This window comes from Pangasianodon hypophthalmus, chromosome 3 (assembly GCF_027358585.1).
Source record: "Pangasianodon hypophthalmus isolate fPanHyp1 chromosome 3, fPanHyp1.pri, whole genome shotgun sequence".
NCBI lineage: Eukaryota > Metazoa > Chordata > Actinopteri > Siluriformes > Pangasiidae > Pangasianodon > Pangasianodon hypophthalmus.
The window spans coordinates 21,104,875-21,117,717 of record NC_069712.1 but is presented as its reverse complement, the minus strand read 5'-3'; the positions used below and the strand labels follow the sequence as shown (position 1 = coordinate 21,117,717).

The 12,843-nt window shown below is 39.0% G+C and overlaps 1 protein-coding gene across 1 annotated transcript in view; it reads left to right on the top strand.

Annotated features, from left to right (window-relative positions):
• sdccag8 (SHH signaling and ciliogenesis regulator sdccag8) overlaps positions 1 to 11,137 on the top strand; it is a 53,056-nt gene extending 41,919 nt beyond the window's left edge. The window contains exons 17-18 of the mRNA XM_026942264.3: positions 7,824 to 7,950; positions 10,275 to 11,137. Of these exons, the coding sequence (XP_026798065.3) occupies positions 7,824 to 7,950; positions 10,275 to 10,313 (166 nt within the window). The 3' untranslated portion in view covers positions 10,314 to 11,137. The remainder of the gene's footprint in view (positions 1 to 7,823; positions 7,951 to 10,274) is intronic.
• Positions 11,138 to 12,843: the final 1,706 nt, after the last annotated feature.

The window sequence follows — 12,843 nt, the reverse complement described above, 5'->3', positions numbered from 1 at the left end:
ACAAAATTAAATCTTCAGAATGCTAAATATAAAAACACTTCTACTCAAAATCAGTCATTCACTGCAATTAAATGACATTTAAACATATGACTGGGCATCTAGTGATTCAATATAAACTGATGTTTAACAGTATGCAGTTAGCTAACTTTTGTGCCAAAGTGCACGGCTTATGGTTTTATGATTAATTGTGCAGCAATAAAAATATTAATTCTTTTATTCCATAGATATTAAGCAAAATATCCAAAAGTGCAGAAACGTATAGCAGTCATGGAGTATAGCTCATACACTCAGTGACCACTTCAGTGACCCTCCAGGAGCACTTTGTAGGGGTACAGTTACAATCTATAACTCATCTGTTGCTGTGCACAAAGTGTCAGCTCTTCTACTCTATACATGAATGGAAAGGGACCAGCATAAGACCATTACTGAGCAGGTATTATCTAGGATTACTTGGGTGTTGGATCATTCTCAGCACAGCAGTCACACTGACATGTAGAGGGTGTGGTGCTGGTATGAGTGAATCAGGTGCAGAAGTGGTGATGGTGATGGTGATGGCTACAGTCAGTAAGTAAGGAATAAAACACGACAGGGTGTGCTGTTATAGAAAGATAATAAAAGCTGGAGTGGTGTGATACATTACCACACCGAAGCTGATTTTTTTTTCCCAATAACAGCACAACCTGAAGTGTTTTATTGCTTTTATACGATAGTCTTCCAAAAAAATTTTATTTAATAAAGAACATGCCATACATTTTTTTTTATAGTTTATAACATTTAATGTTGTGGAAAGTCCATGGATCAAGTTAGTTCCTGTTATCACTTGTATTATAACAGTTCAAGAGTACATTATAGCCTCTTTTTTTTCAAGACTCTCTTTCCTGTTAGTAAGACAAAAAAAAAAAAAAAAAAAAAAACACACCTTGTCATATTACTGAGAAACCAGAAAGCACAAGTCCTCTGTCTTGAAGACTCTCTAATAGAGGAAAATTACTCCTTCCATAAATGTTAAAACATCTCCTTACAAAAATCTTCACCATATGAACTGTTATAGGTTAAAAAAAAAACTTTTTCAAAAATTGTGGAGATTATGTGGAGTGTTTGCTAACAGTTGTTACTATTATAATGAGTGATTTCATAAATAAAAACCTGTGATTTGCCTTAAAGCCGACACTACTGTCAGACCTCTGCTGTTATATAATAATTTTAATCAACACCTTCTGACCAATCAGAAGAGAGAATTCAACAGGTGTGTGGTACAATTGTAAATAATTGTAATCTCATTACAGTAATGAGATCTCCATTAGATCGGGTAAAAGTCAATCAGATATTTATATAAATACCACACTGAACATAGCAAGTAGTGTAAAGCAGATAATCATACATTGTTTTTGACTCAAATAATTTATTATTGCAACAATAATTAGAAAATGCATCAGTATTTAAAGTTCAGTATTTCAATTAGCCAAATATATTTGGCTAATATAAGTCATCGCTATAGCCCACTATATCGCTATAGCCCACAAACCGCTGCTTATGATTTTACATCTTCACAATCTCGTGGAGATGCTAGCTGTGTTCTCTGTGTACACTGGGCATTTTTATCAAGCTGTGGGTGTCATATCTGTCAACATTTCACACCACATATTTTGGTAAACCAGCATACCATCTTTATCTTCTTTGGCCTTTTTGATCCACCAACCTCTTTAACCAAAGCAGATACTGTATGCTACATGAGTCTGTAGATGGAGATGGGGACAATAGCAGGGAGTTGAGTGAGAGCCAGGCTCTGGAGGTGGGCAGCAGCAGTGGCGCCAGTCTCCCACAAAGCAGGGCCTTAGCCTGGCACGAACTGCCCTCCATCTAGTCAGAGAGGGGATGATGGGAAAAGAAAGAAGATCAGAAGAAGAGACAGAGGCCTGTGCATCAGACTCGCTGCCCATTGAAGCTCAGACTAAGCAGCTTCTTCCAGCTCCAACACACAGTGAAAAATAAGAAAGGGGGGCAAAAAGAAAGACCAAAGAATGACATTGAAAGACAGATCATTGTGAAGCATGAGGAACCAAAACTTGCATTTGCCCACCACAGCCTAAGCAGCCTGCTCCAGTTCCCACAGGAGGGAGCAAGGGATAAGTGGGGGTGTAGGGGTTGAGAGAGAGAGAGAGACAGAGAGAGACAGAGAAAAGGGCCTGCACAGACGGCAGTAGCCCCAGCCAGCAGGAGCAGGGCATCTGTCTTCCCCCTAAGCAACAGCTAGAGGCCTTCCCTCTCCTCTCTGTCCTCCGGAGCTGGAGAAGCGGCTCCGTGTGTGTCTCTTTTGGCTCTGGCATGCTGCTATGCAGAGAGAGATCTGGGACATGCTCACAGTGGGACCAAAGAGCAGGCTGCAGGGGAAAATCAGGATTTCCCAACTCAGTCTGCATATTTACTTAAAACAGTCCTCCGATTCAACTGCACCAGCTATTCACTGGACTCGATTTCTTCATTCAGGTGTGTAGGGAACTGGATTGAACAGCCAGAGCAGTGGAACACTGGAATGTGAAACACTGTTTCCACACTTGCTCTTGTTTCCAGACCCGAGTATGAATGCATGGACAGGAACGGCTCTCGGCTCCATGTGAAAACAGTGCTCTGTGGTTCGCTCAGGAGCAGACTGTACCATGTGTGTAAACGAGCTGCTCCTGATGCCTGCCGTCAAATAACGTAATTTGGTCGGACTTGTCACATTACTTCCGGTTTCATGGGGAAAGGCATGCTGTGGTCTGCAGAGGAGATAAAATGTGAAAGGGCTGCACTACAGCTCTGATTAAGCAAATGTAAAGAAACACTAAATAAATAAAACACTTAAAATAAACTACCATGAACAATAAGAAGGAATAAAACACTCTGAGACGTGCTGTTGTAGGGGGAAAAATCAACAAGTTGTGTGATGCCATTATTATTTTTCAATAACAGCACATCCTGAAGTGTTTTGTACCTTACTTATGGTTCATACTAGTTAATTTAAAGTGGCGTTTTAGTGATTCTTTTCTTTTGATTGACACTAATCAGAGCTGCAATGAATTTCCTTTTTTTGATTAATGTAATAATGACACTTTTTATCCATTTACAGTCACGTGTAATGTTGTGGAACGTCCACAAGACATGCTAGTGTTTGTTATCACTTACATTATAGCTGCTATAATAATTTGTTGTCTTACAAGCTTCTCTGATGCATACGCAACCTGGTTGCAAAAAGACCTCAGTAGCCTAGCAACCTGACATTACTTTTATCATCTGTTTATATAATCTGGTTAGAATCAGACTGAAGAATCTATCAAGAATTTTATTTAGGATTAAAATGGATTAAAATGAATTAAAATGATCCACTTGTTATCATGGATTACAACTAAGAGACAGGGAGTGCTATTCGGCTAAACTAACACTTTGAAATGGTATAAGTCTTGAAGATCTTTATGGCTTGGCATCCTGTCAGCAGATAAATGATCTTAAGCAGTGGCCTGGCCTGCACTATAGACATATATACATATCTACATATATATATATATATATATATATATATATATATATATATATATATATATATATATATATAAAAAACTCTGAGCGTTTACACTAGAGAGAAACCAAAGTCATATGAATCGCTTGATGTCTACAACTTTGTTGTTTGTGGGCACGTTCAAGACGTTATGATTTACAATTACAACATTGAAGATGTTGTGGCACTGAAAGCTCAGATAATGCCATAAACTCATTTGTTAGCTAGCTAAGCATGTCCATTATAGACAACTCCTCAGTAAGAATGTGACCTAGTTATCTAGTGTTAAATAGCTAGTTTCTTGTTGTAGCTTTTAGGAGAGATATATAGGTTTGTTAAACATTTACATTTACGGCATTTGGCAGACGGCCTTATCCAGAGCGACTTAAAATAGTGCCTTGAAGTCTATCAGAAATACATTCTGATATTGGCTCACTAGGTTACAAACTAGGAATACCATCAGTCCAAAACTCTGTTGGGGAGGTAATAGACAAGTGCTCAGACAATTTTTTTTTGTTTTGTTTTGTTAGTGCTAACTTAAGTACTTTATGAAGAGGTAAGTCTTTAGACGTGGTTTGAAGACTGCCAGTGACTCAGCTGTTCGGACATCTAGGGGAAGTTCATTCCACCACCTTGGTGCCAGAACAGAGAAGAGTCTCGATGCATGTCTTCCTTGTAGAGATGGTGGGACCAGTCGAGCAGTGCTAGAGGATCGGAGGGAGCGTGGTGCCGCTCGAGGTGTGATAAGTGCTTTGAGATAAGTGGGTACTGGTCCGTTTTTGGCTTTGTAGGGAAGCATCAGTGTTTTAAATCTGATGCGGGCAGCTACAGGAAGCCAGTGGAGGGAGCGCAGCAATGGGGTGGTGTGGGAAACTTTAGGAAGGTTGAAAACCAGTCGTGCAGCTGCATTTTGGATCAGTTGCAGAGGACGAATGGCGCTCAGAGGCAGACCTGCCAGGAGTGAGTTGCAGTAGTCCAGTCATGAAATGACAAGGGACTGAACAAGCACATGTGTGGCCTGTGAGGAAAGAAATGGAATATAAAGGAATATAAGGAATATAAAATTAGGCATGTTAGCTAACTAGCAAGCTAAGCCTGTTAAATTTTTAGTTAGCATGCCTGCTTCACTGATACGATAGTTAGCTGCTTAGCTCAGATGCAAAGACAGACTGATATCCCTCCTAATTGCTTGTAACCACAACTGTCTTTGAATGGCTTGGAAAGGTGGATGATTTGATAGTACAAGATAAAAACTAATGTGTTTATGAACATTTTTCAATTTCTGAGAGCCAACAACAACCTGACATTTTAGAAATTAAATTGTGGCTTGGTCTTAAAAAAAAATCACTTTAGTCTCCCACTATGTTTTCGCAACCAGGAAGCTCAGATGACATCAGGGTGACGTGTATCTCTCAGAAATTTATAAGACAAGACAATCACAGCTTCACAGCTTAATGTTACCAAGAACCTGGAAAGTGCAAAGTCCTCTGTCCTGAAGACTCGTTACAGAAACCTCACCATGTCAATGATTATATATTTCTCACATGTTTTTAGTCCATTTACTATTAGACTGCCAAACAAATCCATGTGAATTAGCTGTTGTAGAAGTGATAATGTATTACATCCAGCTCATTAATATCAACCTGTTATTTGAATTACAGCTAGCAATACTGTCAGGGTTGTGCTGTTACAGGAAATTAATTAACACCTTCTATCTAATCTAATGACCAATTAGATTTGAGAATATAACAGCGCTGTGGTATAAAGAATATTATTTCCCAATTTACTGACAAAAGTGAATATATTTTCACAACTGATCTGCTGTTTGGAAGAATAGATTTGTGTAAAAACAAACGTATGATGAAACAGGTTGGACGTTTTGAATATGGGCTCAAGTGTAAAAAAAATTCCTAATGTAGAGTTAGCAGGTGGACTTTAGCCTCTTCAGAACTGGTAAAAACCACTGCCACTTTACTTCGACCCATTCTGGATATGAAATTGTGTTTAATCTGTTTCTGTGCAAGGCTTGTTATACTGTAGTTAGGGTTGCACTGAAAGTTTTCACCAAAATACCAAAAATAGCACATTCACTGTTTGGCTGAATTTGTAATAATGCTAATGAAGGAATGATGCAGAATATTTGGTCTGAATATATCTCGCTGTTCAGTAACAGCACTACAGAAAAGTAAAATGCAAATGCTAGCCTTTTTCTTTCTTTTTTTTAAACATAGGCACAGCATCTATTAATAAGGCAGTGCATTGCTTCCTGAACAGTTTTGATGAAAAACTTAATGGCCCAGTGGAAAAAAAACACTGATTTTGTTGTTGCAGAAGGTTTTGTTTGATGCACAAGGTGATATGTTTTTAAGAGTTTTTCTTTTATTGCTTTGTAGGGCTGGCGATAAGGCGATATACAGTATAATATCAATATTGAGATAAATATTACAGTACACTTTACCACACAGATCTTTTAGAACACTTACTTCACTGTTACAAAGTAATTATTTACTGAATGAATAAATGTTTAATTTTCACTTATTTTCCTTGTTAAATATTTTATTTTGTGGACATTCATTAAATCTATCACTAAATTGTCAGTGTTCAATTTTTAATAGTGGCACTATCTATCTATCTATCTATCTATCTATCTATCTAGAATTATTATTTTTTTTAAACTAGTGCTCTCTTAGCAAACCTAAATACACTATATGGTCAAAAGTTTGTGGACCATCACAGCCATATGTGCTTGTTGAACATCCCATATGTGCTTGTTGAACATCCCCAGTCCAGATTTAGTCCTCCTTTGCTGTTATAATAACCTCCACTCTTCTGGGAAGGCTGTAGGGATGTACCCATTTAACCACAAGAGCATTAGTGAGGTCAGGCAAGAAGGTCTGGCATGCAGTCAGCATTCCAGTCTTCATGGACCTTGCTTTGTGCACGGGGGCATTGTCATGCTAGAACATGATTGGGCCTCTTAGTTCCAGTGATGGGAAATTGTAATGCTACAATTGTGTAATAAATACACACAAAGACAGCTTCCAACTTTATGGCAACAGTTTGAAGACACACGTATGGGTGTGAAGGTCAGGTGTCCACAAACATTGGGGCCATATACAGCGGGGTCCAAAAGTCTGACCACATAAAAAATCAGTTTTTTTTTTGTTTGTTTTTTTTTTTTTTTGTTTTTTTTTTAGTTTTATTTAAAATTGGAAATAAACTGAAAGTTTTAGAATTTTGAAAATTCTAAACGAAAAAAGGAAATGTGCAACATCTTAACTATTTAATATTCAAGATGTTGCACAATTTCTACTTAAATGTAAAGCAAATGTCCCTATAAAGCAAATTTGTGATCCTGACCATGTAAACTGCTTTGTACAAAAGGTCAGATCTTCCTCATGCCTAATCTCTTCTTTTGAAGCATGTGTTCAGACAAAACGCCGATGGATTTGATGTTAAATGGATCATAAGATTTTGCACAAACTTGTGGAGTCCATGCCAGCTCGAGTGCACACTGTCATTAAAGCAAAAAGAGGACGTGCCAAATACTAAGCAACTCTGAAATTCATGTAAATATGAAAGATTCTACTTTTCACTCAAGTTGTTGCTTTTTGTTAAATTGAGAAACAATGTCAAACAGAAGCATTTTCACTAGTGCTCTCAGACGTCTGGACCCCACTGTAGTATAGCATGATGTGTATTGCGTATTATTAAAATAGTGTCAGGTAACATGATATAACTCTTTTGCTGTAGCACTCGCCTCTAATTACATTGTACATTGTGTAATTGATTTTAACTGATAACCATTAATCAAAGCAAAAGGTAGAATTTATGAAATACAACTGGATAGCTGAAAAACGAGTGGTGGTATTCTGAGTTTGGTCTCAGCCACACATTTTCATTTTCATCATGGGTGAGATCATTAATTATGATGAGCCAGCTAGCTGTCAGTTACCTAATAGGTTCATTCCTTTAGAAGCCCAAATATCGAGGCTGCTGGTACTCATTTAAAAAAATCCATTCTTAATCAATTTGTTATTGTAATAAATAGCTAATAAATAACTGGGAGAGCAGCCAAAGTGATGAGAATGACGCAGTTTAAAATAAACAGTGGTGCGATTTCAATTTTAATCTCGTTCTGATGGGCTTCATAGTTAAATACAGCAAATGAAAATGTACTGGGTTGTGTGCTTAGCTGGGTGTGTTCAGAAGACATGGTTAAACATGTAGCCGGTTTGTGCAGTGTGTGGTGAGCAGTAATGCAGGAGTGAGGTGGTTGTGTGTGCAGATTGCAGCAGCTGGACCAGCACTGTCAGTCCAGTGCTCAGCAGGTGATGGAGCTGCTCAACAGACAGAACCAGCTCGTACACGAGAGGCAGCTTCTCACTGAAGAGATGCACAACCTGCGTGTACAGGTGAGAAACCTAAGGTACCAGCAACATCACATCAACGATTAAATCAGAGTATTATTATCATTATCATTATGATGATGAATGCTTCTGAACGTCTTCCGCTCTATATCCTCAGTGTGTTTTCCTTTTTGTTGCAGTGTAAATGTGAAAATGATGAAAGTCGTACGCAAGTGGTATCGCTTAAATTCCAACTGCGCTGATAGCACGTTTAGTATACTTCCATGTCAGTTGAGAGAGAGAGAGAGAGAAAGAGAGAGAGAGAGAGAGAGTGAGCGAGCACAAGTAGCACAGCAGCTGGTAGCCATGGCTGCACATCACGCAAGACTAGGCGTCCACAGATGCTCATCCAGATTGCTGCTAGAGGCGCGTCAGCAACAGACAGTGACTAGCCGCACGCTGACATCTGTAGGAGATTATGGCAAACAGAGCTCCACTCTGCAAAGCGCCGTCGCTCGCAGCTCTGTTAATACTGCCATGCTGTTGTTTTGTTAGGAGAGAGGTGAGAGTTAACAGCTCCCACTCTCCCTCAGAGAAACAAAATCAACACGCTGCTCTGAGCAGCCTCATGCAAAAGTTCACAGCGTTTAGCAGAAGTTGTTTGAGAGGCTTCTTGTGCTTTAGTGAAAAACCTGACTGATGAAGACAAAAGGAAACCACATTGTTGGTTTTCTTATTCCTTTCATCTTCTCCATTTTCCTTTCTTCCTCCCATTTTTCATTCCTTTTTCTCTTTGTTCTCTCCTTTTTCCTTCCTTCATTCCTCACCTCCCATTTTCAATTCTTAATTTTTTTTTCTTCTTTTCCCCTCTTTCTTTCTTTCCTTCCCCTTCCCTCCTTCTTTCCTTCCATCCATCCTTCCTGCTTTCCTTCATTTCCTCCATTTTACTCCTTTTTTTCCCCTTTGTTCCTCACTTTCTTTTTTCATTCTTTCATTCCTCACATCCTTTTTTTATGCCTCCGCCACTGAGTGATTATGTTTTCGGGTTGTCCGTCCATCCGTCTGTGATTATCATTAGTGTGATATCTCAGGAAAAAGTGGTCGAATGTTTGTAGGATTTATGTGGGAAAATCGTCATAACCAGCAGATGACCTGATTAGATTTTGGAATTGATCCAAGTAGGGTCAGGGTCAGGGTCACAGCGAGGTCAAACGTCTGAAATAGTTTCAGTAGCTTCCTTCCTGTTTCTGGCTGGTTAAGATTTCTGCTTCGTCCGTGTGTCCGTCCCTGCTTCTGTCCGAGACTCCTTATGTCCTTTTTCTTTCAATCTTTTCTGCATTCTTTCCTTCTCTCCTTTTTCCTTACCTTATCCCTTCTTTCTTTCCATTCTTTCTCTTCGATTCCTTCCTTCTTACCCCTTTGTGCCTTACTTTTTCCTTACTATTGTCTGTTCATTCCTCATGTCCACCCAGAATTTCTGTGCATTTTATCAGATTATTTTAAAATGTTGTGTTTTGTTTTTTTTTTTAATTATCCATATAGAACCACATAGAAATAGTGAAATAAAGCTGTAATCATCCTGATGTGTTAAGGATGTAGCCGAGGTAGGAGGTCCATGTTGAAAGTGCTATATGAAGGCTTCTCCTCTGAGACGCTTAAACAGGCTTCATCAACACATGCGACACGTTTAAATCACCAGAGAAACCTCATGGAATATGATTCCTTCTGGCAATAGCTACGAATGAGTCTGTTTTGATGTATATCAGCCATTTTTTTCCAAACATGCCCTGCACATGAAAGGTTGCGGGTGATTGTAGGAGGAAGGACACACCAGTTGTGTACTTGGAATTCGAAGACCTCAAGGTTGCATTCCTCAGCTGCATTCACAAGATCCTCAAATAATGTTAAGGACGATAAATGCGGCATAGCTCAGACCCCGAGACACGCCTCTAATCAGGCTTACTGAACAGCAGTCAATTAAAAATAAATAAATAAATAAATAAAGATTGTTACCTGACAGAGTGCCTGAATGACGCCGAGCTTCTCTTGCAGTGAATAGTAGGAATGAAATACTGAATTCTGCTGCTGGAGATTTGAAAAGCTGCCTGTATGACAAGTACAACATGCACTGCACATGTGAAATGTTTAGACGATTCAGGTGAATGATGATTTATTGTAGCAGCAGTACGGCAGCGCACCGTAAAGAGCCGCCTGTTGAATAGATGTTTGGGGTTCATTTTGTTTTAAAAGGATCTCTATTCAAGTGCTCACGTAGCAGAAGTAGGAATGACATTAGCAGTAAATGCATTTTCTATAAGCGCTGATGAACTCTGTACACAGCTCAGTGTATGCGACTGACTGAACCGAGCGCTTTGTATTTCCTCCCTCAGTTACCAGCAGAGAGGAGAGAAACTATCGGAACAGTGTGAGGGCGGCTATTTCCTTCTCTCTCGATGGAGCTAATCCGATCACACCGACAGAGCGCCATCACCGCGGCTTTACTCAGAAATCATGAGGGATTTTGCTACAAGTAAGAAGTGGGTGAGTGGGTGCGAGTTTGTGCGTGTGATGGCTGCAGGGGGTCGTGTGACATCACAGTCCATACTGCACACACAGCAGCAGTGCTGGCTCTCGGTCACTAACACTTTCTCTCTCTCTCTCTCTCTCTCAAACACACACACACACTACACACATGGATTTGGTAACTTATGTTCATGATCACCGCTCAGGATTTCTTATTCCAACAAATGTATTTAAAATGTAGATTTTATAATATAAAGATTGTAATGAACTAATTTATTTGCTGTTTTTACACATTTGATGTGTTTTTACATGTTTGGAACTTTGTTTTGTAAACAAGCTTTGTTAATAAATGTTCAAATCTGATTCAGTCGCCTGGACATGAATTATACATTCGAACACTGAAGAAATGCTCAAAACACGTCTGAAAACAGAACCGAACAGAAATGCAGTGATATTTCACCTAGGAAGGAAGCAAGAGCAAACAACAGAGGCAAAATGAGCGCAGATTGACATAGTGTTTTATTTAAGCAGTCTGTAAGAAGGAAAATAATGTGCATCCCTATCATATACATTTACATGTAAAAATACTAAGGATGTTCAGTGTACAAAAAAGGTTTCTCATAGATCAGTGTTTTCACATCCTTGTGGGCCATATAGTCATGAAATAAGCATTCTCTTTTAGTCATTAAATATCACAACCAGTAATACAGTTGTTCTTTCGTTTGCTTCTTTTTTTTTGGATCAAGTCCCTTCTGCATAAAAAATCTTAACCACATGTCTAGATCTTAACATGGATCTAATGACAGAGCTAGCAAGGGCAAGAAGTGTCACAAACTCTAAAGCTACATGGCCGTAAAATCAATTACATGTTATTTCTTTTTTTTGTTGGTTTTTTTTGCTCTTTTTTCAGGTTTTCTCTTTTTGTTTTTAAATAAATACTTTACAATTCATGCTTGTTCATAATACACTACCAGGAGCAAGAGAACAAGAAATGTTGTAGACGATACAAACAGTAGCAGCAAAGTGTGTACGTTGAGGTGTAAAATATTTCTCGAGACCCTGCAGTAAGTAAGGATGGAACCCATCAGCTCACATGGCCAGGACTGTGTGGCTCCTTCACTCACACTAGTTCACTACTCCATCTTTCCCTCTACAGGGAGGGAGCAGGCCACTGCATCTGTGCTGGAGGTTCATTCCAGCACCAGCAGCCTAAGAATCAAAGACTGTGAGACATTTTATACTGGGTTTGTGTGTTTAAGCACGGCTCCTTGCGTTTATACTCATCAGCGAGTTGAGCATTGACAGTAACTGTTGAGGCGGTGTCACTGGTCAGGTCCGACTTTTCCCAGAAAGCTCCAGGAGACGCTCAGGGGGAGGGAAAGCCGGAAAAGTCGGCCTGTCTGAATGTCACCAAAGCAAAACTCCTGGCAGTGTCTCACCACATTCACAGCGTAACGCTTTACAAAGCAAAATTACATTACTCTTTAAAAGGAAAAGAAAAAAAAAAGGAGTGTGTGAAGGGAATGTGTGCTTTCAAGTCCTTCTTTTTTTCTTCTTAAAGCAGGGACCTTTATTCCATTTTTAGCTGAACTATAGAAAAAGAGAAATGGACATGAAAGTGCTGTTATACATAATTTAAAGCCAAGTTTTGAGACTATGGAATTTTAAAAAGTGTATGGTGTTTTTGGCCTGCAGTGCCAAAGGCCCTTTTCAACAGAGTGCAGTTTTAACTGGATCATCACTCGGGTCCCTTACATGCAAGGTACCAACACACAGTCTCTCTCTCTCTTTCTCTTTCTCTTTCTCTCTCTCTCTCTCTCTCTCTCTCTCTCTCTCTCTCTGTGTGTGTGTACAGAAAGAATCTACACACGTGCACATTCTTAAAGACAAACAGTATCACAAATTCATTCATAACACAAGTGATCCAACTCAACATTGAAAATCAGCTGCATCATATAAAGCTACATATAAAAAAAACAACAAAGCAAGCTTAATTTAAATTTTCAGAATTGATATTACTTAGAACTTTAAAAATGTACCTAACGAGGAAAAACACTGATGTGAGACAAAAAATGTTGAACAATTTTCAAGTTGATAAATTAATTTAAAGTAAATGTGAACAACAGCATGAGCCTACCCCATTCACCTCACACTAGGTAGTTTCATCAGTGAAAATAAAGGAAAATCAAACCCAATGTTGGAAGACAGAAGCTCTTATGATTTGCAGTAGCACAGTCCTGTCAGGTTCTCACCGATGCGAGTTTATCATCACAGTAAACTGAGAGCAGGAACGCTTTCAACATTAACTGCAACTGGGAAGAAACAAGGCAACTAGTTCATGTTCATTAACAGTGCAGTCATTACATTTATTAGCACTTCATTTCCTATGTCCTTTCTCTAACCATCAAAGGAATGTGACATCTCTATAGCAGTTCA